Genomic DNA, 26,471 nt, shown 5'->3' with positions numbered 1-26,471 from the left:
CCCATCACCCTCTCCAGTGCATGCATAGAAGCACATACACCTCTTCTACACTTTGGAATGTTTCCTTTACTCTAGGTAGCCAGGTTGCACTCTATTTAGCTAGACAACAATTTTAGCTGCACACTGCGGCATGCTACACAGTCATCTTCCTCAATGGGGTTATACTCACCCTGAGCTTCTTGTGCACGTTTCTCCACCAGAGGGCAGCGGTGTCATCATTGCAGTCATCATCATCTGCATCCTGCTTCTGGCCATCTTGGGCAGCGTGCTCTACTTCCTCTACAAAAAAGGAAAGATCTGCGGACGCTCCGGGAAGCAAGACCTGTAAGTGGACATGGAGGAGGTTGTTTTCAATGTCTGGAGGGGGGATAGCTTGATTTTTATTGGTCCGTGGCTTATTCTACATGTATAAACATAAATGGTATCGCAATATTATGGAGAAGGAATGTCTTGGTAGTTAATACATCATACTAATAATGATTGTGTTTTGTAGCACTAAAGAGAAATCCAGCAAAGACAACATCGTTGTTGAAATGAAGAGCGACAACACGGAGGAGGCCATCCTCCTCGGGGTCAACGGAGAGAAGCAGCCTCCCAGCACCCAGGTAGGTGACAGCCACTGTGTGTGACGTACGACCGCTCCAATGTGTACCGTATTTACTTCCTTACTTCTGTGTTTGTCCCCTGAAGTAAACAACGGTGAGAAGGAGCTGACGTCACTTCAGTGTCCTGCCCACGGCTCCTCCAAGCCAAAGAAAAGCTGTCTGACACCCAAATATTGGACAATATTACAAAACCGTTTGGCTGTATGTTGCTGATAAATCTGCCGAGCAAGGACTATTTTTTTTAACGGCCGAACAATCACTGTAGAGCATCGTGAACAAGCTCTTCCTCTAGTGTACATACAACACAATACATCCGTGTATATATTTCCTTATTTAAAGTGTGTTGCCACTTGATTTTTGAAGAGCAAAGAGAGTTGAAGGTAGTTTTTTTTCCAGGGGCGTCACTAGGTTCTGAGGACAGGGGGGGCTTAGCCCCCTGGAGATGCACAGGATATGAATGAATGTAATAGACATTCAAAAAAATCCCAAAAAACAAATAAGGAACAAGAACCGGGATATAACTTTCCTACTTTGGGACAGATTTAGTAGAGATACTGTTGTAAAATTGTATTAGGCCACCATTAAATTTACACAAGTACACACAATCTACACTGCAAAACCAGTGGACAGTGATAAATTATAATAATCATTATTATATTATTAGCCTATTATTATTACTGTCATCATTCTTTTTCTTCTGATTATTACTACTACTATTAGTAGTAGTAATAGGCTATTATTAGCCTGCTTTTTGGCTTGCTGATTAGCCTGCCGTTGCCCTATTATATGAAATTTGTTTGAGATTTTTTTTTGTTAAAAAAAATCAATACAAATTTTTTAAAAATCAATAAAAAATAGCAAATTTAAGAATTTAAGACTTAAGAACATTTTAGGGGGCCCCCTAACATTTTAGCCCCCCTAAAATAGGCCTAATGACGCCACCGGTATTTGCTTAAAGTCTGTACACTGAAATCTCTGTGTATATGTTATTTTGTTATGTTATTATGCAACCACCTTCTTCCCTCTCTGCGGCTAACACGAGCACGCTAGAACTGTCCCCCTCTACTGTATGTTAAAGGATATATTTTTGGAAAAAAAAAAACAATGATAAATTGTGGAGATTACATCTTGAGCTCGATATTGCATGTGTGCTTTGATGCGTTCCGTATATTACACCCCCCCTAGGATTTTTGTTAAGACATGAAGCACCACCGACATGTATGTGTTCACTGCACTGATTTCTTTGTGCTCGTCTCTAATGTGAAACTTTATTGTGTGACGTGACTGCAGTCAGAAGCCCTCCGAGCGAGGCTTGTATTTAAAGATACTACAGTGCTTATTAATGTGAGACAAGCCATGGTGATGCAGCATCACCCGCTAGCCTTACACATACACGGTGTCTCATGAAGTGTCAAGAGCCACATTGAGAAGAAATAAACACTAAAATGTTATGAGAATGAAGCGGTTATGCTACAATATAAACCTGTAAATTGTGGATCAAAAATAGTCATTATTTTAACAAGTGAAGGTCAAAATTCCCATTGGGACAACAGAATCCCACATATTCATTAGTTCAGTGGTTCTCAAACTTTTTACATTGACCATAATTCATTGGTTCATTCATTTTATGACCAGTCCAGGGTGTACCCTGCCTCTCGCCCAAAGACAGCTGGGATAGGCTCCAGTATACCCGCAACCCCAGTGAGAATAAGCGGTATAGAAAATGGATGGCATTCATTTAAAGTTTGACATGAGCACTGATAAATAAATAAATAAGTGATCATCTTCCATATCTTTTATTCCACTCTGATGTTGTCATCCTTCCATTCAAATCCATTTCATTTGAATGGACTTCATTTGAGCATCACTTTTTTTGTCCACTCAGGATGGCTCTGGTTTAAGTCTGCACGTGCATGTGTCGGTGTGTTTAACTGTGATTTAAGTGTCCCTGAATGCAGCGGCAACTTGTGTCCCAGGAGTTTTGTGATGCACCTGAATGCACCATTTTAGAAAAAGCTGGAGCAGCACTGACAGCAGTTTGCCATTTTTGATCCTGCCGGTTGAGTATGAAGTGTCCAAGTGCCCAGACTGGAATCTTTCCATGGTGTCCTAACTCTAAAGAACCACTACCCCCTTCTTAATTGTATCCGAAATACAAAAATACATACAACCAACAATAAAGCTTATATAAATTAAATGAATTAATAAATTAACATTTTTATTATATAAATTAGGTTATATTATACAATTTTTGTTGAGATTATTCTTAATGTTATTTGCACAGTAACGTGCAGAATCATGAAAATTATACTGAAGTCTAAGTTGATGACATCCTCAACCATCTTTATTTTCAGGCATTTATAATTATCTGCATTTTTTTCTGTAATATTATGACTTCATTTTGCTCAAATTAGGACTTGCTAAAACTTGCTTATATAATATTATAATAATATATTATATTATACTTGCTTATATAATATTATAATAATATATTATATAGCAAGTTTTATATCCCAAAAATCATTGCAAGTTACTATTGACAAAATGGTGTATTCTCGTAATATTAAAATCTTATTCTTGCCAAACTATGCCTTTTTTCCAGAATATCCTGACTTTGCTCTCTTTAAAAAGAAAATTTTATATTATTGATTTTAGGACGAAACAAAAATTTTTCCCCCCCTAAGGTTACCACTTAATTCTCAAAAGAAAAATTAAAACTTTTGACTCCTCGTAAAATGAACACTTTATTCTAATATTCTGTCTTTTATTCCAGTAAAAATTATGACCTTTTCTTGTGACATTACAAAACTGACATTTTGCTGATTTTTTTTCCTCAGAATTATTTTCCTTAAAATAGGAAATTTTCTCCTAATTGTCTGTCTTATTGCAAAAAAATTATTTATTGCAATTCTCCAATTTTCCTCTTGGAAAACTGAATTTTTCCTCATAATTTTTGTTACATGCCAAACTTTTGTCACAAAAATCTGAATATTCCAAAAATGTATAAATCTTCCTCAAAATATTTTGAGTCTATTCTTGCAAAATTATTAATTTTTGGTAATATTACCTTTTTATTTTTGCAAAACTATGACTTTCTCTCATAATATTACAAATTTATTCTCTCAAAATTACATTTTTTTTGGACTTTGGACTTTTATTCTCATAAGTGTATGACCTTTTCTTGTAAGATTACAATTCGGATTTTTGTATAGGTCATAATATCATGACTTTATTCTTGGAAAAGTATGATTTCTCTTGTAATAATGACATTTCTAATCTCATAGTTAGGGCCTATTATTTAGACATGGTGACTGGACTACTGAGAGAAAACAATGCCACTTGTGCACATACATAGATACAAGGGCTAAATGATCAAATAAAAAATGAGCATTGGCAATTCATCGGCTAAAAAGATCTATTTGATGATGTGATTTTGCTGCGGATTAAAGAAACATACAGTATGTGGAAATGTGTTGTGCCTAAACGGTGCATTTTGACATTTTAAGAGTGTCAGTAAAACTATTTTTATAATATTACCTCTTGATCAATGGTATTATTTTTGTTCGTGTTAATTCTGTTTTTCTTTTAAACTTTAATTATTTTCCCCTCAAATCCCTGGAAATGTAAAATGCAACGTGATGCCTTGTTTTGTTTTTGAAATTCTGCCGAATAAAAAGCAATTTTTAAAAAGGGAGCCTTCTTTCTTCTCGATCGTTATCTCTATGACCTGAGGAAAAAGGGACCATGAACACTATTGTTTTGTTGGCTTTCTGTTAGGATATCAATAATTTTTTTCCGATTAGTGCCTTAGATTAGAAATGATCAATTATGGATTTTATCATAGCTAAAGTTAGCAGGTTTCAATTTTTTAATTTTTTTTCTCAAACTGCTGCGTCGGAACGTCGCCTGTCAGTGACGTCACAACCAAGATGGCGTCGGTTCAGAAAACTAAGTGGCGTTGTGTCAAAATCACGACTTCATCTCACTCCTTTATGACAATAAATTAAGTGCTTACTTTCGTTTTCTTTTTTCAGCCTTTTTTGTGTCATGAGCACTTTAATGTAACATCCTTGTTAGCTGTTTATAGCTTATTGCAACAGGAACAGAAACCGGAAGTCGGCTCCGTAGCAGAACACGTTCTTAGTTTTACATACATAAAACAATTCTAAATGCAAATTATGACGCATTAATGGATACATGTACTTTTACGTGTACCTTTACCTTGATTGAAGGCGTGATGATGTGTTGACAAAGACGCTATGTGGCAGGGGAGAGCAACACGGACACCACCTTCGTTTTTAAGTTATTTCAGAAGTGTTTCTCACCTCGAGTCTCTCCTTTTATTTTGGTTCCGGCTGTTCGACCGATGTTTGTGTAAGATTACTCTTCCTCTTCAAATGTGTGAACATTAAACATTTGTCAAAAAATGAACCTTCACCATGTTCCCTGTGTTATTTTCCTGACAAATCTGCCACATGATGGCGCTGTTGTTAAAACCCCATAAATTGGATCAACTTGAATTGTCGCACACTTCAGTGTGTTCCATGAAACATAACGGTTTGAGCCAGAAAACATGGCCGCCATCTTTGCACAGGCACAGGCAGCTCACCGACCAGGCATTTAGCTAATGATTATAAATGTATATAGTATGCTAGAAACACATTTTGAAAACAACCCAATGAGTATAATTTACAGTCATGGAAATAACAGACTGTCGATGTATAGTAAAATAATGACTAAAATAATGCATGTTTTATTTATTCAGTCAACACTTGCTTGGTGGGCAAAACATATATTTTAAACGGCAAAACACAAGTTACAGAAATAGTTAGCTTCTTCACAAAATGACCTTTGGGAATGTAGCCATTACAGCATGTCAGCATGGAATAATTTCCATCCATGTTCTATGCCCCTTATCCTCACTAGCAAGTTATTTTTTGCACACAATTTCTGAGATGCCGAGGGCCCCCAAAGGGGGTTTGCTACGTCATTTTTTCATGATTGCATCCTAAATGCCCATTGTTGTCATTTCTGTGCAGTACGTGTATTAGCACATATGGCACCCGGTCTCTCAGGGACCCCCTAGTGGGGGCACCCTAAAAGCCGGCGCCCCAGGCAGATGCCCGGTTTGCCTGCTGGCACACCCCGCCTCTACTCAATATGATCATGGGTATGCTGGAGCCTATCCCAGGTGTCTTTGGGAGGGGTACACCTTGGACTGGTTGCCAGCCAATCACAGGGCACATATAGACAAACAACCATTCACACTCACATTCATACCTATGGATAATTTGGAGTTGCCAATTAACCTAGCATGTTTTTGGAATGTGGGAAGAAACCGGAGCACCCGGAAAAAACCCACTCATGCACAGGGAGAACATGCAAACTCCACACAGAAATGCCCGAGTGGAGATTCAAACCAAAGTGTTCCCAATCTCCTGACTGTGTGAAGTACAATCTAACCACTCAACCATCGTGCGAAATAATGGAATAATTTCCTATATTGGAAAGAATAATGTGAGAATTCTAAATAAATTCCGTGCATTTATCATACAGTAAGTAGCACTACATATGTGACATATAGTAATTTATTTTCCTCGTTAGTGTCACGGGTGAGCTAGGAGCTTATCCCAGCTGACTTTTAGTTGAGGGGCGGTCACCAGTCCATCACAGAACAACCATTCACATCTATGGACAACATTTACAAGCATTTATAAAATCCTTTAAAAATAACATTTAAAAGTCATGTAAAAAAATATATACAGCGAAATGCAGTTTGAACACTGCAGCACCTCCATTTAAATCCATTCAGCTAAATACTTAGCTACTAAATTGCTTCACCACATCTTCTGGTCAATCTCAAACCTTGACGTGAAATGTAAATATCATAAATAAATGAATAAGTTTAATGCACATTTCTGTATGTTTGTTACAGAAAAAAAACGACTGATTGAGATGTTCCATAATTGTCCGATAAAGAGGAACTAACTAAAATCACCAATAGAGATGAAGACACATGAAGCTGTCTTCCGGAGAGCTCCTTTCTCTCCCTGATAAGTTATTTAAGTATACATGATGAAAATTATACAAAAAATATTTATCTCCTATCTTCTTGGTTGTTCATGTCTGAAAGTGGGAAACAAAAACACATTTTCAGGCACTATTGACGATGGTAAGGTATGGTATCTGCATGCGGGTTGTTTAAAATGTCGCTCATCCCGAATGTGTTTGATGAGTGTCCTGCTAAACCTTACCTTGTAGGATCTGATGGACCTCATTTGGTAAGTCGTCCAGCTCCTCCAAGCACTTCCGCAGCTGGAAGGCAGAGGCCTGCCCCGGCGCCCTCCTGCTCTTCCACTCCACCATCACCTTCATCTTCTGCATGGTCACGTCCTTCTCGGCCGCCTGGATATCATCCAGATCCCGGATGCTTAAGCCCAGATAGATGGCCACCTGTTTCCACTCCTTGCCCAGGCATTTGGCCACCTGCAGGAGCTGCTTCTCCGACATGTCCCGGCTATTCGGAACTTTCACAGGGTCTTGAAGAAAACACAGGGAATACACACAATTGCTTTTGTTTCTTTTGGCTCCATGGAGATGAAAAAAAGTTGCAATGTTGTGAGAGAACAAACTCATAATATTTAGGGAAAAAGTCCTTTTGCAGATAGTGGTCATTTTGTAAGCAGTCCTTTGTAATAATAGAATGCATTTTTTTTACTATTACAATAAAGTCATATATTACAAGATAAACAATACAGATAAAAAGTTTAAAAAAGTCATGAAGTAATATTAGATGGCAAAGAAAGAGCATTTCACGGAGTTAAAGTATTAGTAATATAACTAAATACAACTTTTACATAACTGTATATTACATTTTTACATTGAATTGTAAATTGTAAAACATTGTATATTACAATATTTAAAAATTCATAATTTTGCATGAAATATTTTGTAACATTAGAATGCAAAAAAATACTACTTTAATATTTTGTAACATTAGATTGCAAAAAGAAAATATTACTTTTACAATAAAAGGTTCCATATCACAAGATAAAAATACATTATTAAAAAAATCAAAATGTTTAAAATGAATAAGTAATTTAGCAGGAATAAAGATGGAATTTTGCTAGTAATACTTTGCAATATATTGCAAAATAAAAATGTACTTTTGCAACAAACAAAGCACAAATTGATGAACAAATCAAAGACTCATTGAGGGGACTAAAGTATCAATTTTACAAAACAAAAGTTGTCATATAGAAATAAAAACACAAAACACTGCCATAACCAGCGAACATAAAGTTGGATTACAAGAATCATAATTTTTCATGAAATAAAGTCAACATTTTAGGAGAATGTTGATGTTTGCGTGGTAATGCTGACATTCACTTTAAAATTCCAAGTTTTTTCCTCCCAAAAAATTTGGTTAGTTAGGTAAAAAAAAACCTACCTGATTCAACCTTCAATCTACGTTTTTTAAAGTCTGCTTCATCTTCTGAGAGGCTGTTGCTCCTGTGTCTGCCTAAAAGAAAAATAACCAGGGTGAGGTCAGATGGTGACGTCAGACAGCCTACTACGTTATGTCTGTTTACTGTGTGAACAAAATTGGAATCTATTGGTCTTTTATGATCAAAGATGACGGTGATGGAAGAGAACTCACAGTTTGCCCTTTTCTTTGGCTTTTTTTCGGGCTTACCCGTACCCATACAGTCGCCTAATGGGGCGGAGATTAACAAAAATTAACACATGAGAAATGACACATGACATTTAAACTATTCATTCATTCATTTTCTTTCCTCACTTGTGTCGCTGTATTCAGGTGAGAGGCGGGGTACACCCTGGACTGGTGACCAGCCGATCACAGGGCATATATAGACAAACAACCATTCACACTCACATTCATACCTATGGACGATTTGGAGTCGGCAATTAACCGAGCATGTTTTTGCAATGTGGGAGGAAACCGGTACCCGGAGAAAACCCACGCATGCACGGGATTGCCGTGTGGAGAATCGAACCAACATTTAAACCAATCAAAAATCATTGCATTAAGTGGAAATAAAATGTCAACACTCATGCTTCATTGCATAGCCACTTGCTGCGAGGCAGAGTTGACAAAACTAAAACATAAATACCCTATAAGACAGTATCTAATGGTGGGGCGCGCCACCGGAGGTGTCATGGGGTACTTTCAGTATCAGACACAAAACATTACCATGCACTAAATCAGTTGGTCTGCGCTAGCTATTTTAACAACATTCATCTGCAGGATGACCACAAATGGTACACGTCTTACCTTCTCGGATAGTGGTTGACCACACAGTCTCGTCCGTGTCACTCTTAATAAGCGAAAACTCAAAAGGCGGAGGATGTTCAAAGAAAACCTCAAAAAAGCCCTTCATCTTGGTAATTGCCAGGGTGAAGTTCAAAACCTGCTCAAAGACAAGGAAGTCTGTTACGTTAAATGCTTCATTTAAAGAGTCACTGACATGATTTACCAGCTTTGCTTAAATGTTATATATTATTTGTAAGTATATTCTACATTGTTTTTTTTTTAAGTGAATGGTAAATTTGCAAAAATTTCACGGGCGTGGGTGGAATAAATTAAAAAAGACCATTTTGGTGGGAAGCACAAATAGGTGCTGAAATAGGCGCAGATTCTGGAAGATCTAGAAAGTTTTCTGTGCAGTCTATTGTGTGTAGCTGCTCTATAGGAGTCTACGACTCAATACAAAGGGTCAAAAATTACCATAATGTGTCCCCTTTTATGCTTAAGCCCATGTTTTGCAAGTTCTTTAGTTCATCTCCAAATGTTTCGTCCTTCTTTTCTCCATGAAAACTATTGACACATCGCTCAAATCTTTGCTATAAACATCGTCATACACATGAAAAAACCAACCTGAGGTTCGATGGCACCCTCTGGCTTACTGAGGAGGCGATATGTTCCCTCGTTCAGCGTACACGTGGGAGGTTTTTCTATCTGAATGTAACGTTTTGTGTATTTTCCCACCTGCTTGCGTATGTCCTAGGTGAGCAAAAACAACAATGTGACCACCCACACCTTGGCACAACCATCACAGTTTTAATTTGTCTTCACCAACCTTGATTTCAGAGCTGTTGGTGGCCAAGTAGATGTGGAAGTTGTATTTCTCGTCGTCATTCGCCAGCTGTCTGTAGACCAGAACCACCCCGTGGTGATCCGTGGGCCGGGTCGTCTTGACCATGGGCCCGACTGGCGACAGAGACGTCACATGCCACTTAATGTGGCTGCCTGAGTGATCCGCTGCTGGTTCCATGAACGGACGCATGTTCTTTATGTGCAGCATGCCGAACGTCATCTCATTTTCTGCATCTTTGTGCGACAAGTCATCCAAGTAAGGCATCAGAAATACATCAAATAGAGTGATACCACTGTACCTGCTGTGTATTCACACAACAGGGTGTATTTCCTGTCTGTGTATCAATTAAATGATGCTTTCTATTATAAAAAAATTGGTGGTTTTCAAGTAGAGGAGAAACAGCCAAGCCAAAAGTAGCAGCTCATTATCAGATAATGATATGTATGTCAAAACAACTTGCCATTATTAATTAGTAGCAGATTGCTAGCAGATACAGTACGCAAGTAAACTGCCTGAAAGAAGGTGTATACTCACCGGCCAGGCAGACAGAGTGAGGGAACTGGATGGACTTCAGGATGGACGCATCCTTGTCCGTCTTCACGTCAAAGATGGGTCCAGCGAACTTCCAGGACTCCTTGAGGAGTGAGCAATACTTGGACCAGGACACCATGGAGTACCGCACAAGAACTCGATCAGCTGCTTCAAACACCAGCTTGGTGACTGAGCACTCGTATGTGCCTTCTCCTTCCAGCTGCAGTCTGACACACACACACACACACACTGAGTATGATGGTGCACAGGTGAGTGAGCACATGATTGCAGAAAAGCCCAACTTACTGATATTGTCCCTTAATTATCTTGGGTGTGACAAGCTCTTTGCCGTGAGTCTGTCCAAAACACACACACACATTAATAAGTACAAATGTATAAAATACAGTATTAGCGATGCTCTGATCCATTGGCCACTAATCAGTATCATTTTGTATAATTCAGTATCGATTTTGTTGAGACATCATGTGGTTGGTACTACTGCAACCTATAGAGAAGCTTGTGTGTTAATTTAAAGCAGAATTGCAAACACCGAGTAAGACCGAGTAAGGTGAGGCTCACAGTACAACATCAGTCCATTAGCGGCTAACATAGTCATCACTCGCCCATGTGTGTGAAAGTCAGACAACCCGTAAAATGGTAATGGTTTTATTTCATTTGAACATGCATCAGATGCATCATAATCAGTTCCACACGTCCAAAAGGAGTAGGAAGAAGCAAAGCTTATTAAATCCTACCCCTCCATCTGGTACTTTTACAATCAGTAACTGTTACATTTGTTCACTTCCTGCTTTCCTAGTATAATATAGAAAATGTTTCTTGCCAAACAAAATAAAATAATAAAATAATATATAATAAAATAATAATAAAATAATAAAATACATCGGCCTCTCTCTCAGTGGTGGAAGACAGCCGGTTCCGCCGACTGCTCGCTACCTGGACGTATGTTTTAGTCTAAATGAAGGTGATTTTTTTTCCAGATCATAGCCATATTCAAAAAATTATAAACTAAAAATGTATTGTGAAGCCATGTGATGGATGATTGGTATCTGAATCGGGAGCATAAAACCCTCATCAAAGCATCCCAATAAAAAATTATTATACTTCTGATAATTATCACTTATGACATCCTCCATGACACTGGCAGATTTTGTTCAAATATACTAAGAATGACTATAATAAAATAACTATTTTTGAATATTTTGTTTGCCTGGTATCAAGCTTTCAAGTGTAACATTTATGCATTTCCCGCCCATTCTTTTTTCAAATCAGTAAACCCATGCAGATTAAAAGTGAGCAACATTCACAGCGTGTTGCTTGATGGAGGTTAAAAAAATATGAATTATGATGCAGCTTACCTGTTGTATGTCTTTGCATTTTTCACAATTGAAGTGGATGTACTTCTCTGCTGTTGGGGTCAATGACAACAGATATCACACATTAATGTTGTTCTTCATCGACATTTCTGTAGATTACCTTTGCAAGTTAAGACCTCTGGAGCAGAGACGCCGGCCTCTGAAAGTCAAAAATGATTGACAGATATGAAAGAGCTGGATACCAATAATGATTGTGTAATGTGTGTTAAGTAAATACCATTTATCTATCATAAGTTATATATTTGCACAAAGAGTAAAGCAGACTTTTTGTTGTGTACGACCTCACCATTTTGAGACTCGCCAGCTTCTTTGTTGCCTGCAGAGAATGATCTCACTTCATCAATCAACATCTTTGAGTCAATTTCTGGAAATAACACACCAATCTCTTTCTACTTACCTTCTTCTTCTGATTCATCCTTTGTATTCGTATCGCCACCTGGTGGTTATTCAAAATTACAGTGACTGTAGCAGTATGATTAATACTATAACAATACTATCCAACATTGCATTCCTGTACATTTGTGCTTCCACAGACTTTTGGTCAAAAATAATTTTAAAAAGTAATAATAATAATTTAATAATATATGCAAGAGCTGCACGGTGGATGAGTGGTTAGCGTGCACGCCACACAGCTAGGAGACCCGAGTTGGATTCCACCCTGGCCATCTGTGTGGAGTATGCATGCTCTCCCCGTGCATGTGTGGGTTTTCTCCGGGTACTCCGGTTTCCTCCCACATTCCAAAAACATGCTAGGTTAATTAGCGACTCCAAATTGTCCATAGGTATGAATGTGAGTGTGAATGGTTGTTTGTCTATATGTGCCCTGTGATATCTGCCACACTGTGGGTCAGGTTTAGCCTTTTTTGCATAGCATTCTTTTGTAAATATCAGCAATAATGTAATGCACCATGTGAAAATAACAACCTCTTCCTTTATAATTGGTGCCTCTCACCTTTGTCATCTTTCTCTTCATCCTCATCTTCTTCAGAACTCTCCTCGGTGGATGTCCCGGTGGCCTCTGTTTCAAAGGAGGAAAGCCAGGATTATTTATGGTCTTGTTAGGTTTAGTTTGAACATACACTGCACATTTACACCAGCACATTTTGTATCACATGTTTTGATAGAAGTCACACATGGCGATCGTGTTTTGATCTTACAAATAATGCACGCAGGGACGTCACTAGGTTCTGAGGATGGGGGGGGGGGCTTAGCCCCCTGGAGATGCACAGGATATGAATATATGTAGTAGACATTCAAAAAAATCCAAAAAATAAATAACGATCAACAAACTTTCCCACTTTTGGACAGATTTAGTAGAGATACTCAATTGTTTTAGGGCACCATTAAATTTACACAAGTACACACAATCTACACTGCAAAACCGCTGCTAAGCTCTGCAACCATTAAGTCCAGTGGACAGAGATCAATTATATAATAATCATTATTATATTATTAATTAGTATATTATTATTACTATCATCATTATTCTTCTTCTGATTACTACTACTACTACTAGTAGTAGTAAGCCAGTATTAGCCTGTTGCCCTATTATATGAAATTTGTCAGACATTTTTTTGTAAAAACAAAATAAATAAATACATACTATTGTAATATGTAAGAAAATATGTAATAAAAAATGTTAACATCAATATGAAATAGCAAATTATACAGGAGGACTGAAGCCCCCCTAAAATGGGCCTAATGACGCCACTGGATGCACGTTTGATGAAATCTAGAATTACAACAGCTTCTGCTTGGAAATTAACACAGCAGCGTCTGTTCAACTCCAATGGGAAACGCAGACACACGTCACAAGCGAGTGACGGTGGCAACACAGTGGTAGGTTGGATTGCAAGGTTTATATTGTGTGTAAGGCACTTCATGTGTGGTTCCAATCCTGCCTCACGCACTGCCAGTAGCAGATAGTGGTGCCACAGCTTCCAGTATGACAAGTCTTCTGACTGCCCTCTTCCAGCAATACAGCTTTTCACTAAAATGAGATACTATATTGTTATGTTTCAATCTTGCTAGATCTCGCCACAAAATAATAACTGATAGTTTAGCAAAAAAAAAGTAAAAGTGACACACACACACAGAAAATAAAACACATACTTACCTGAGTTGCTGTTGTCGCTTTCTGTGACATTATCTGTAACAAATTAAGAGGTTAGTAGTCCATCTTGTTGTTCCTAGACATACCCATGCATCTACTGGGGAAGTGAAATCAAGAAGGCGTGAGGGAAAGTATGAATGAGTAAATATTTACCTTTGTTTCCAGGAGAAGGGACATCTTTTTCTCTGTGAGACAGAAGAGACAGGATGATACCACTACTACAAACGAGCACACTTCTCAACACATTAAAGGACATCATTTTTACATGATTATTAAGTAAGAATAAGCAGAGCTCACAATGATCAATACATAAACCGTATATATACACTCACAACATTATACTTTATCCTGCAATGTGATATGATGTTAAAACAATGAGCCCTGGTAAAAAGGTGATTTCCAAGAGAACTGGAGAAACTCGTTATGACTCGTTTGCCGATTAAGACGCATGTATATATGTCAGATTCCATCCAGTTTCCAAACTTTTTTTAATGTAACAAACAAGACAGAGCCTCCTTTGACTGTTTTGAGATGGGGGTGTCACGTGTCGTTATATTTTACAAGGTACACAATTTGTTTTATTGATGTTTTTCATTAACATTAAGAATTTTCTTCATGTTCAGCTATCCTTGAACGCACCACGTTACCATGTTACGTGCTACGAATACCTCATACACTTCATATTGAGTCTCCTTTAGTAGCGCAGGTGTACATTAAGTCAAAAGTAGCCTCAAGGGTCGACGCCATGACACAACAATAGCCCTTTAGCACACTCACACAACCAGCCACATGATAGTTATGCTATGCATGCTGCTATGCAGCACAATCCCTATGTTTACAACATGTCAGCCACCGTAGATTGTTGTAAGTGTACACGTTATTTCTGCGCTTCAACAAATAAACAAGACTTACCCGTCCTCTGGGTGACAAGCCACTGTTAAACTCGACATCTTCGCCACCATCCTCCTTGAGTTATTACTACATGAATAACAAGGATCACGCCCAGTGCCGGAATTCTTTTGTTTTCTGTGCTTACCTCCGGAAACAACAGTAACGTCTTAAAGATAGCCCATAGCAAAACTCTGAAGTGTTTTTTAGCAGACAACACGCGAAATGAAAGAGAGGAACGTGTCACTTTTGTAAATAGTTTGTCACAGTGATCAGTGTGTTTTTTACTTGATCTACAATCCAAGTGGATTACGGTGTCATTCATAATGGCGCCGTTGAGATCTGTGCAACGCAGGTCGCACGCAGCTCGTGGAGGCTTGTGAGTGTGCGCAGTAAAAAGTGCGCGAGTTCGGTTTTTGATATGTTGAAACATAGACAGTATTTTATTTCTGTTTTTTCGGATATATCTTCTCATGGTGGGAAGATAATCTGCTTTACATTTCTAGTCCGTTTATTTACTGTATTGGCGGCGTTTCAGTTCGCGCAATGCGACACTTAGTACAGTGGAACGTCAGTACCCGGATGTTGTCCTCATCAGCACGCCCCAGGTCAGGCTGCAGTATATGATAATCACCAGTAGATGTCACCCTAGTGACAGAAAACCTTATTTCAGACATTACAGCACAAAAACAAGCTATTAAATACCAGTAAATACAATTAGAATGTGTGCATAACAACTGTATTTTCATTATATTTAGAAGCTAAGTTGTAAAGTATGTATAATATTTTCATAGCTGTATTGGGGGGGGTCATCATTGCCTCAATACAATACACTACAATTCAACTGCATGTTTTGGGAGTGGCCAACATAAGGCACACATGTGCAATAATAATGTCGAGTTAGAATCCTGATATGTTACACCTGAATACTCAATAACACATGTTCAGACAATTTTGTGATTAATGTTTGAGAGGCCTTTTGCATATATAAAAAAAGTTTTACATCTTTTACAAGTCAGCAAAAACGAGGTTTGCATTTATATTTAATATTTTGTTCAGTATTTGAGCAATCTAATGGCCTAACCACTCATTTGTTGCAATCTTGTTTACTTACTCAGTTAAATAAGTGACAAGGATGAAATTTATTTCAAAAGGTGTTAGTGGACAGCTGTTGTATTTACACCAAAGGAAAAAAAAGAGTGTGATGAATAAATTCTTCATTCACCCTTCCTTTGCATCTTTCTCCCACATGGAATACAAAAAGTTTCAACCTATGGAAAACTCATAAGACACATCATCAGGAAGAGAATCGACACTCTTTCTGGCCGCAAAGTTCTTCAGAAAAAAATGGTGGATGATTCAACGCTTCAATTCTTGTCAATGAGATGAGGCTCGGAGAGTTTTTGGATCTGCAGCTCCTCTATTAGCTTTTCCGCGCAGGCCTTGAACAACGGCACAGGGGGCTAACAAGAACAGGACATCAAGCTTGTTAGCACGTTATAGTAAGCAGTGATCGCTGGTAAATAAAGATGATTGGCCAATATCGGCAATTAGCTGATGTAAATTGAAAACAAAGTATCCCTGGGTAATTTAGCATTTAATCACATTAACATAGGGATGCAAATTGTAACTGGAAATGTATCACATATGAAAAAGTTTTAACATGAAAAAAATTATTCAACACTATGTGTTCATAATCAAACGATTACAGCAATTACCACTATACCTCTCATGGAAAGTTTTGCCTTTGAAACCTATGATGTAATATCAAATGTTTCGATAAAGTGGAAATTCATCACAAACAACATGACATGATGATGTCACAGATGATAAAAGGAGAGTATTACCTTGTCCTCCAGCTGCCTCTGCTTCTCCACAGCTTCCTCCAGAGTGAGGCCCACCCACTCGGCTTCCTCCTCTGGGATCTCAAACTGCTGCTCGGCATGGAAACAAAAAAAATGTGCAGAAATGTGTCACTGCCCAATCTACTGGCAGAACATCGTGTGCGCTCATACCCTGAACTTGTTGTAGACCTTCTCTCTCTTTGCGGGATCATCCAGATACAGTTGCGTGTCTTTGCGAGCCAGGCGAAGCAACATTGCTCTCTTCAGGTCCATTCCCAGTTTGGAGCAGAGATCTTCCTTCGGCGTCTAAGAACAAAGAGACGACAACTGGCATCATACTGGTCCTTCTTGGCTGCGTATACACAGCCAGGGCCTTCACCTACTTTGAGAATATAGAAGTCAAAGCCAAAAGCTGCGTCAATAAGATCCAGAGTGCGAGGCGTGACTGTGATGGTGAACTTGTGGTCCAGGATCTCACTGTAAAGCTCCCTCTGTAAGAGCTGTGGTTTCCATGTCTTCTTCAAACGGTTGGACATCTACACACAAATATTAACATTTTAAAACTTAAAAAACACAGAAATAAATCCACATGCACACTCACTTTGTCATTGTTGGCGTATCTGTACCCTGTTACCCAACCCTCTCCCCCCCACAGGCCGTTCTGCGATTGAGGAGGGTAGTATATAGGTATTGGGACATCTTGCACTCGTTCCTTCTGCCCGGTCTTTGGGCTGAGATGGTACTTGATCCCCAAAGGCCTCCAGTGGACCGGAGTGGGCTCTTTCTGCTCCAGGGACTTCAGGTAGTGTTTGGGGAGACGGGCATAGATCCCCTCTTTTAGTTTCAGGGCATTCCAGATTTTTGGGGGGTATTTATGGAGAGGCATATTGGATCTGAAAGAGAGGATGATGACAATGATTATGTTACATTGAGCCCACTGGAAGAAAAAAACAAGCTCATCGTTCCCCCAACAGAAGAATAATTATGTAGATTGTCCATTATGTTAAGACAAAAACTAAATGCAACTAATATTGTATACAAGTTGCTAAAGTAACACACATCTCAGGGTGCTAACTGTACAAGGTCTGCCACCAGATTACTTTTGACAATGCAAGAAACTCAATCATTAGGGCTATTTTGATAGTTATGAAAACTAGTGTATCTTACCTCGTAAATAAATAAACTCAATGAAATCCTCGGAAAAACAATCGCCAAACGTGCAAGGACATCGTAATGCCTTGTAGCGTTTAACACATTTCCGCAGTGTTCGGCACACCTCCTACTAACGAGTATTATGATTGGACAGAAGGACACACTATTACCGTTGATGATTGGCTAACATGTCATACATTCTTGTTCCGGTAAGACGGAAGTCACTTTAAAGCAATGCAGCGCTCCAAACAATGATGAAAGGTTTTTAGACATTCCACAAGGACGAATGTGAATCATGTGTCCCGAAGCTTGTTCAATTTGTAAAGACGGAGTTTGATAAGTGGTACAAACTATATGACCATAAATACATTTAATTGAACATTTTATTTTGAAGCACAGGCACAACATTTTTGAGAAGAGGAAGTAGTTTATCAGGTAGTTGTCTCACAATGATTGTGACAACCAACGTTGAAAACGAGGCAAGGACAACAACATACTAATATTTTACTACTACTAACTAAAACAATACGGACGTTCGACGCCCGCAAGGTGGAATTGAACCACTCTGCCGCTAGGCAGCTACAGGTTTGAAGCCTGCACCCCGGACCACCGAGGATCATCCGGGCATTTGATAAAAGGAAAAAAACTAGGTTATATAGGACCCAGAAATGCTATACTGTTTTAGTTAGGGTGTTTATATAATGGCACATATCAATGTGTAACTGTTGGATAATGCCCCTTGCAGATATTTACACAAGATGTTATTCACTTGGTAACAAAATTATTTCCAATATACACATCAAAAAGGGACAAAATCAGATATGCGACACATATGCTAATCAGCGACGTGGTGATTGGCTGGGCTGGAAGGAAACGTAATCAGTTTTTTTATGTAAGAGTGTCGTAACTTGTGCAGGTACATTGCCATTCAGTTATACATGCGCCTGTCACAGCGTGGAAATTGAAACAAATGCATTCTCAACTGTCTGTATTAAATCTCCTGAAATAAATTCACACAGCTGTCCTCACATACAGTTTTGTTTATTTTATTTGAGGAGTACACATACAAAGTGTTTCAAGGTGGACTGCCTTCTTAAATAACAAACTGTTTGGCATCACGGTGCAGTACAGTACAGTACAAGTAAAAAAAAACACTTAACAGTTAATGTATACTGCAATGAACAACATACAGTACAGATTTTTTTTCTTCAGAAATGTGCATTCACATGGTCACTTTTTTCCTTCATTGCACATGTGTTGTGTAACTGAGGTTCTGCTGTTGTTTGGTCTTCAGTCGCTGGTGCTGCCAAGCTTGTGCAGTCCTGGTCTTGAGGCAGAGGGCAGCACGCGTGTCCAGCACAGACCTTACCACAGGACAAGCTGCATGCCAAGACTGGGGGTGTGCAGGGTTCAAACTCTGGCTGCACAGTGCAGCAGGTCACACCTACACTTTGTAGTACCTTGGTGACCCCTGACATCAGGTCAGCACACCTGTGTGGGTGTGAAAAGTCATAGTTGTCACATTTAAGGTAGCTACATATGAAGTGTTACTGTATTTTTGAGCGTCTTCTTTATGCACCAGTGTAAATAAACACGTAGCTACATATGAAGTGTTACTGTATTTTTGAGCATCTTCTTTATGCACCAGTGTAAATAAACAATGTACTGTAGTCTAGTGCTGTTGTAGAATGCAAAATCCGAAATATAACATACTTGAATTATATCTGTTTTGCCTAATAAAAATAAATTCAACATTTTCTGATTGGAATTAAAACAACTTCAATTTTCTTTTTGCCTAATCAAAATAATGCATCTTTGAATTTAGTGCGTATTGTGTAGTTTTACAAATAATCACAATTTTTTTGCTGAGTTTTTACCCACCCAAAAAATCGACAAACCAAAAATATAATCTGAAAAACCACTCAAAATATTTTATTTTTTTTGCTTTGTAAATGTATGTATGTATGTCAACATTATGAATTCTTAACTTTTAGATTCAAAAACAACCAAAATGTATTTTTCAGTTTGACCAAAACATGTATCCTTTGCCACTTTACGATTCAAATTTTGCAGCTTTACACCATCATGGTTTCAAAACTCATGCTGTTTCGTGGTTGAATACGACCTATTATTAATCAAAACCTTTTCATACTTAAGAAATGTTATATATTTTTTGTTTAGATTTAATATTTTTAAGCATGAAATGGCTTAATAAACTTAATAAAATATACATTTAAGGCATTCAAAAGATGCATTCAAAGATGTTGAAGTATTCTACACTAGTCACTAGGTGTCAGTAATGTTACTGTAATGTTTGGTGAGGCACACCATCGGCCTTGATTGCTGGAACAACAGGCTTTTATTGCAGGTTGAATTATCTGACAACAGGCACAGTAATCCCTAATCAAAACACAGGCTACCATCGCAGCCATAACCCATGTCAAGCTGAAATTCAACTGTAAAACCCAGGCATCACTCACGTGTTCCCCTAGGGAAGTCTTATTTATCTTATTTTAACTTGTTATTTCTATTATATTGGGTAATATGAGTGTAATTTGGACTATAGGGGTATTATTTCATGTCTGGAGAGCTCTAATAATGTTAAAAATCACGGTCGAGTCTGGAAACAATTAACCATGAGTGTTTACTGTATTCCTGGCATTTTTAAATAAAAAAAATAAAAATGAGATTTCTTAAAAAAAATGTAGAGTTCTTTGGAAAATTACATTTATTTGAAAAGAAAAAAAAATTCTGAAAAAAAATCTGCTTTTCTGATAAAAACATGTGGAAAAACATGCTTTTCATTGACATGATCATTTCTAATCAACCTGTACGCAACAGAATTATCCCCCTGTATTCAACCCATCACAGGCAAGGGGAATCAAACCTGGGACATTGTGGACAAGCCAACATCCCATAAATCCTGCATGTGTTTTTATGCCGTATTTCTGTGCCTTTTCAGCTAATTCAAAGCTCACCTGTGTGTTGCAAAGGCCGCATGACAGCGTACATGGACCGACGCCACAACCACGGAATCAGCCAACTCCCAAATGTGGAGATCGTGCACCGTTTCAACTCCTGGCACGCTCCTGATCTTCATCCTGACATCTGACACGCACACATGTGGAGGCGCGGCTTGCATGAGCATCAGTCCGTACCTGCGCATCTGAGAAGTGCAGACATAAGAACAAACTCCCACAAAGCAGGTCGAAAGACTTGATGCTACCTGTGGGGCGACTGTGGCCACCATTATCACGGCAGCCAAGCTGGCCAGACCTGGATCCAAGTAGACCAGGAGGTCCGCAGGGCCCGCCAGCTGCAACACGAGGCTGGTGATCAGAACCAGGGCTGTAGAGGACAGACCCTGCACGAGGCAGACCCACAAAGATGCACAGAGAGGCCGTCTGCTGCTGGGGGCATGTAATGGTGTGCCAACTGCACAAGGGTTATCTGCAATGTGAGGAAAATGTATTCATAAATCATACTGTTTGAATACGGCCCATTGTCAAGAAACATGCATATTGAACTAAATGCAAATATAAGACAACCAGAAGTGACATTCAAAGACACTGTGAATGAAATATAGCGACTATATTGGGTAATATATGTATATTGTAAAAGTGACTATAGGGGTGTTATTCCCTGTCGAGAGGGCTCTATCAGAATCGCCTTTATTGAAACGAAATTTGAGTGCAACTCCACGGTGCATTTTGTAGAAAGTAAAAAAAAATAAGGAAAAAAATTAAAAATAAAATAAGGAACAAGAATAGAAATATTCTTTATGTTATATATTTATATTACATATTGATATTTATATTAAATCTATAATAAATATATTAAATCTTTATATATATATTTTTAATTAAATCTTTATATTAAATATAAGAATATAAATATATCTCAAATTGTGTTGTATGCAATACAATGACAATAAAGGCAATTCTCATAGAGCCCTCTAGGCAGGAAATAACACCCCTATAGTCACTTTTACACTCTATTAACAAATATAGTCACTATATTTTATTCACAGTGTCTTTGAATATGACTTCTGGTGGTGACCTCTAAAGGGGACTATAGGGGTGTTATTTCATGTCTAGAGAGCTCTAATAATGTTAAAAATTATGATTTGTTGAAATTCACTTATCATGGTCGAGTCTGGAACCAGTTAACCATGACTGTTTACTGTATCTCTAGCATTTTTAAATAAAAAAAACATAAAAAATGATATTTCCTAAAAACAAAAATGTAGAATGTGGAAAAACATGCTTTTCATTGACATGATAATTTCTAATAAACCTGTACGCAACAGAATTATCCCTCTGTATTCAACCCATCACAGGCAAGGGGAATCAAACCTGAGGGACATTGTGGACAAGCCAACATCCCATGAATCCTGAAATCTAAAAAGCGGCAGGTGCTGCTCTAGTGTTAAAAGTTCAAGTACTTTTTAAGCTTTTAATTAGAATGCCATTTATTGTAATAATAATCAGTTATTATGCCCACTGACACTTAACATTTTGCTGTGATGGAATTATTGTGTCTATTTGTTACCCAGACATCCACTGTCTTTAGTCACATCTGCAGACAGACTCTCCAGTTTGCAGTTTGCAGCCGCCGCTCTCTCATCTGGAACACTGGGGGTTGCCGGGTCACAAACGACGAGCTCCCCGTTGGAGACAACGGAGCGGTCCATCCCAGGCTGAACTCTGCTAACGTCACGTGGCCGGGCCTTGTCTATGGAGTCCTCCTGAGCCAAGGCTGTGGGAGTGGAGCATTGGAATGGTAAACATACTCCATCACACCTGAACATACAGTACATCGCATATGCTGGACTTCAAAGATCATGTCCTGGGTGGGAGATGATGATATAAGGTCCATCTCTGGCTAGCTTCAAATGCAGTGGGTTGTTGTGTATTTTTCAATATATTTAATATATATATATATATATATATATGTATGTATATACCACCCTCTGCCATCTCTGTGTGGAGTTTGCATGTTCTCCCCGTGCATGCGTGGGTTTTCTCCGGGTACTCCGGTTTCCTCCCACATTCCAAAAACATGCTAGGTTAATTGGCGACTCCAAATTGTCCATAGGTATGAATGTGAGTGTGAATGGTTGTTTGTCTATATGTGCCCTGTGATTGGCTGGCGACCAGTCCAGGGTGTACCCCGCCTCTCGCCCGAAGACAGCTGGGATAGGCTCCAGCAACCCCGCGACCCTCGTGAGGAAAAGCGGTAGAAAATGAATGAATGAATATATATATATAATATAATAAAAAAATAACATAATAATGTTTTTGCAATAACCAAAAATATTGCAAAAATATTTGGTCCTAAAAACATATAGAATATGTGCATATGTTGGTTGGACTGAAGATATAAACGTTTTTCAGATGTTCTACTTCCGTCCATCTTTTGAATGATCTATGAGAGAAAAAATGTCTTATAACTTCATAAACATTGAAGAAACAGACACCATTTTTGTTACCAACACAGAACATTTGACTAACCCGTGACCCAATACTTTTGTCCCTACCGTATAGATGACATGGTGCGAGAAGGTTACCTTCGTGGTTGACTTCAATGTAACAGTCAGGCTTGGGCTTGGGCTTGGGCCCCCCCTGCTGCTGCTTCCAGGTCATCCAGAGCACCGTCACGTTGTGCAACAGGCTGACCACACCCACCGCCACCAGCAGCGAGGGCCTCTCCACAGGGTGGGTGTCCAGGGGGAAGCTGATGACATCCATCAAACAGGCGATGCAAAGAGAGGCCAGCAGCAAAGCTGAGACGAAGACCCCCACGGGTCTGGTTCTGTTGTCAGTGTGGGACATGCGACACAGCACAGGCCCAGGAGGGGAACCACATGGATGGAGGCCATGAGAGGTCGACGTTGAAGATGCCGTGAGGGGCTGGGGATCGTAGGGTTGGTGGCAGGGCTTCGGTTGCGGGCGAGGAAGAGCCATGTGCATGAGGATGAAGAGCGTGTGGAAGCTGTCCACCATCATGACGAAGGACCTGCACAGCTGGCTGATGATGATCTGCGACACCAGCAGCAGGATGGTGACGCCTAAACTGCACCAACGTGGCACCCCCATACCTGCACACAAACACCACGCCGACTCTATTGCTCTTAATACAAACATGGGTATGACTTTCAACCTGTTGTCCACTAGAGGGCGCTACCATTTCCACCTTCAAATCAGACAAATGTACAAAAAACATGACAATCAACCAAAATAATGATACAGTCAGCCCTCATTTAGCGCAGTTAACCAGAACCAAAATATGCTTTTACCGTTATTAGATGCCCTGTGATTGGCTGGCCACCAGTCCAGGGTGTACCCCGCCTCTCGCCCGAAGACAGCTGGGATATGCTCCAGCACCCCCCGCAACCCTCGTGAGGATAAGCGGTACAAAATGACTGAATGAACCATTATTAGAGACCTATAGACATGAAATAACATCCCTATGGCCACCTTTACGCAAGGATTAGTGATTGAAATGTATTTCTACTAAACTTAAGAATCCAAACACATATCACCTCCACACGGAATGGGAGGAGAACCCTTTTTCACTGCATTATTTTATTATTTTTTTGTACGTTTTTTTCTTGAGGAACTTTTTGAAGAAAATGCTAGCACTTGTAATTTTCTTTGGCTCAATTTTAGGGGACTGAGGAGAGAAACCCTGCGGAATTCAAGAAATAACTCATGTCAAAACAAGAATGTGGTGAGGAGGAGCACATGGCATGTTTGGCAACATTCATTCATTCATTTTCTAGCACTTATCCTCACGGGGGTCTCGGGGGGGTGCTGGAATCTATCCCAGCTGTCTTTAGGCGAGAGGCGGGGTACACCCTGGACTGGTGGTCAGCCAATCACAGGGCACATATAGACAAACAACCATTCACACTCACATTCATACCTATGGACAATTTGGAGTCGCCAATTAACCTTGTACTTGGGTACTTGGGGAAAACCCACGCATGCACGGGGAGAACATGCAAACTCCACACAGAGATCTGCATACTCAGCATACAATCTCCGACCCTCCCTTTTCATTTCCATGGGGGGCCCCCTAAGTTACAAAGCTCACATTGCAGCTCTAAAGGACAGGGAAGTGGTAGTCACTAAGTGATGTGATCAAGCTTACACAACCAAAACAGGTGATTGCATTTAGGTGTATGATAAGAACGCAACTGGTGGACTTTGTCGTGCCTCTGTGGTCAGACGGTTTCTGTTTCCTCTTCACAATCTTGAGTGTCTTTGTTCCATACACACACTGAGCAGAAGGCCAGCAGAAGACCATACACTACCTCTCCAAAGTTTGGGATGACTTGGAAATGTTTTTGTCCAGTCTGAGATATGGCTTTTTCTTGGCAGTCCTGCTATGAAGTCCAGCATCCTGAAGTCGCCGCTTCACTGTTGATACTGACACTGGTGTTTGATGGCTACTATTTAGTGCAGCTGTGAGGCATCTTTGTCTTAAACTACACACTCTCTTGCACAGATGTGCATCGTTTTTCTGTCCTTGTTAGACCCAGTTTAGACCCAGTTAGACCCAGCATGGTAAGAGATTTTAGTTTTAAAATGGATAAAAATATTTTCATCCATTTCACAAACAATTAAAATGAATCAGATGATTTTCAAAGAAGGTTCTCATTTTTGCATAGAGGCCTACTATCAACAACTGTCAGTCCTCTGCATCAATCTCCTGGTATGGCTGCTAATCCAAGTTCATAATTTTATAAGGCTAATAGATGATTAGAAAAGCCATCTAAAAATCTAAACTAAAATCTCTTACCATGCTGTTAACTACTCCCTTCAGAGAGCAGCACAAACTGGGTCTAACAAGGACAGAAAAACGCTGCACAACTGTGCAAGAGAGTGTGTAGTTTAAGACAAAGATGCCTCACAGCTGCACTAAATAGTAGCCATCAAACACCAGTGTCAGTATCAACAGTGAAGCGGCGACTTCAGGATGCTGGACTTCATAGCAGGACTGCCAAGAAAAAGCCATATCTCAGACTGGACAAAAACATTTCCAAGTCATCCTAAACTTTTGAGAGTAGCAGATTTAGCTGGCCATAAAATAAAATTGCACTCTACCTTTAGCCAATCATCACTAAGTCTGCCTCTCTATTTATAGTCTGCTCCCGTCCTGTCTTGTGTATATTTAACAGCTTTTATTGTCTCATTCAAGAGATTACAACAAGGGCGTTGTTACACAAATACTGTACAAGCTGAGTCAACATACTAAAAAAAACACATGCATGCTCAGAGTGAGCCAAGTTTGGGTGATAATTACCTGAGAAGAAGGAGAGGAGCTGGCGGTCAAAGAGGGGAGAGATGATATGCACAAATCCCCCCAAATGTTCCTCACTGTGTTCTGCATGTCAACGCCATGGACACTCCCCCTATGCTGTAATCTCTATCATGTGAGCCAGTCTGGGAGGGACCCTTGTCCTATAACCCCCACCCTTACTGACTGTACCCTATGCCCCTCCTCTTATGCAGCTGTCTATTTAGACAAATTCACTCTACAGCAGGGGGTGGGCAAACTTTTTGACCCGCGGGCCGCATTGATTTAACAAAATTGATGTGGGGGGTCAGACTATTTATTTTATACATAACCTGGAATTATAGTATCTGTAAAAGTGTCATACAATCTGCTATATGTGCATATGGACAATTTGGAGTCACCAATTAACCTAGCATGTTTTTGGAATGTGGATGGAAACCGGAGTACCCGGAATATATATATCAAAAAATAAAATAAAATAATAATAATAATAATAATAAGAACAGGCAGGCCGGATGTTG

At 39.3% G+C, this 26,471-nt stretch overlaps 4 protein-coding genes and 1 non-coding gene across 7 annotated transcripts in view; 1 reads left to right on the top strand and 4 right to left on the bottom strand.

Moving 5' to 3' along the window:
* The window catches only part of mcamb (melanoma cell adhesion molecule b), a 41,857-nt gene extending 37,567 nt beyond the window's left edge, over positions 1-4,290 (top strand). For all 3 annotated transcript variants that reach the window (XM_058079899.2, XM_058079898.2, XM_058079897.2), the window contains 3 exons: positions 201-324; positions 494-605; positions 691-4,290. In XM_058079899.2, the coding sequence (XP_057935882.2) occupies positions 201-324; positions 494-605; positions 691-693 (239 nt within the window). In that variant the 3' untranslated portion in view covers positions 694-4,290. The remainder of the gene's footprint in view (positions 1-200; positions 325-493; positions 606-690) is intronic.
* A 1,067-nt stretch (positions 4,291-5,357) lies between these two features.
* LOC131134993 (uncharacterized) lies at positions 5,358-14,926 on the bottom strand. The gene is made up of 17 exons (XM_058080770.2): positions 14,675-14,926; positions 13,916-13,947; positions 13,766-13,798; positions 12,602-12,667; positions 12,047-12,085; positions 11,936-11,965; positions 11,750-11,788; positions 11,632-11,681; positions 10,562-10,611; positions 10,259-10,482; positions 9,707-9,957; positions 9,505-9,630; positions 8,902-9,037; positions 8,266-8,319; positions 8,056-8,127; positions 6,860-7,144; positions 5,358-6,731 (listed from the first exon to the last, which is right to left on the bottom strand). The coding sequence occupies exons 1-17, from the start codon at positions 14,722-14,724 to the stop codon at positions 6,703-6,705; spliced, it is 1,566 nt and encodes a 521-aa protein (XP_057936753.2). The 5' UTR covers positions 14,725-14,926; the 3' UTR covers positions 5,358-6,702.
* An 847-nt stretch (positions 14,927-15,773) lies between these two features.
* Positions 15,774-17,827, bottom strand: mrpl28 (mitochondrial ribosomal protein L28). The gene is made up of 6 exons (XM_058080771.2): positions 17,662-17,827; positions 17,096-17,387; positions 16,878-17,030; positions 16,666-16,800; positions 16,498-16,584; positions 15,774-16,113 (listed from the first exon to the last, which is right to left on the bottom strand). The coding sequence occupies exons 2-6, from the start codon at positions 17,378-17,380 to the stop codon at positions 16,018-16,020; spliced, it is 756 nt and encodes a 251-aa protein (XP_057936754.2). The 5' UTR covers positions 17,381-17,387; positions 17,662-17,827; the 3' UTR covers positions 15,774-16,017.
* A 358-nt stretch (positions 17,828-18,185) lies between these two features.
* Positions 18,186-18,272, bottom strand: trnastop-uca (transfer RNA opal suppressor (anticodon UCA)). The gene has a single exon. It is a non-coding gene; the product is annotated as a tRNA-Sec (tRNA).
* A 582-nt stretch (positions 18,273-18,854) lies between these two features.
* Positions 18,855-23,744, bottom strand: LOC131134850 (proton-coupled zinc antiporter SLC30A1). The gene is made up of 5 exons (XM_058080509.2): positions 23,216-23,744; positions 22,198-22,404; positions 20,873-21,096; positions 20,625-20,812; positions 18,855-19,137 (listed from the first exon to the last, which is right to left on the bottom strand). The coding sequence occupies exons 1-5, from the start codon at positions 23,742-23,744 to the stop codon at positions 18,855-18,857; spliced, it is 1,431 nt and encodes a 476-aa protein (XP_057936492.2).
* Between the last annotated feature and the right edge of the window lie 2,727 nt (positions 23,745-26,471).

Source organism: Doryrhamphus excisus, linkage group LG8 (assembly GCF_037039965.1).
Source record: "Doryrhamphus excisus strain RoL-2023G ecotype Guam linkage group LG8, RoL_Dexc_Guam_v1.1, whole genome shotgun sequence".
Classification (NCBI taxonomy): domain Eukaryota; kingdom Metazoa; phylum Chordata; class Actinopteri; order Syngnathiformes; family Syngnathidae; genus Doryrhamphus; species Doryrhamphus excisus.
Note: the sequence above shows the minus strand (reverse complement) of the source record. Positions and strands in the feature narration are given on the sequence as shown.

Coding starts and splice junctions, on each gene's coding strand:
- LOC131134993 (XM_058080770.2), bottom strand. CDS start 14,724: ATGGTGGCGAAGATGTCGAGTTTAACAGTGGCTTGTCACCCAGAGGAC. Junction 11,966..12,046: donor GGATGAATCAGAAGAAGAAG/GTAAGTAGAAAG, acceptor CATTCTCTGCAG/GCAACAAAGAAGCTGGCGAG. Junction 8,128..8,265: donor GCCAAAGAAAAGGGCAAACT/GTGAGTTCTCTT, acceptor TTTTTCTTTTAG/GCAGACACAGGAGCAACAGC.
- mrpl28 (XM_058080771.2), bottom strand. CDS start 17,380: ATGCCTCTCCATAAATACCCCCCAAAAATCTGGAATGCCCTGAAACTA. Junction 16,585..16,665: donor AGGTCTACAACAAGTTCAGG/GTATGAGCGCAC, acceptor CATGCCGAGCAG/CAGTTTGAGATCCCAGAGGA. Junction 16,114..16,497: donor AGAGGCAGCTGGAGGACAAG/GTAATACTCTCC, acceptor TGTTCTTGTTAG/CCCCCTGTGCCGTTGTTCAA.
- LOC131134850 (XM_058080509.2), bottom strand. CDS start 23,744: ATGGGGGTGCCACGTTGGTGCAGTTTAGGCGTCACCATCCTGCTGCTG. Junction 22,405..23,215: donor CATTGAAGTCAACCACGAAG/GTAACCTTCTCG, acceptor CCACTCCCACAG/CCTTGGCTCAGGAGGACTCC. Junction 19,138..20,624: donor GCGGCCTTTGCAACACACAG/GTGAGCTTTGAA, acceptor ACACCCACACAG/GTGTGCTGACCTGATGTCAG.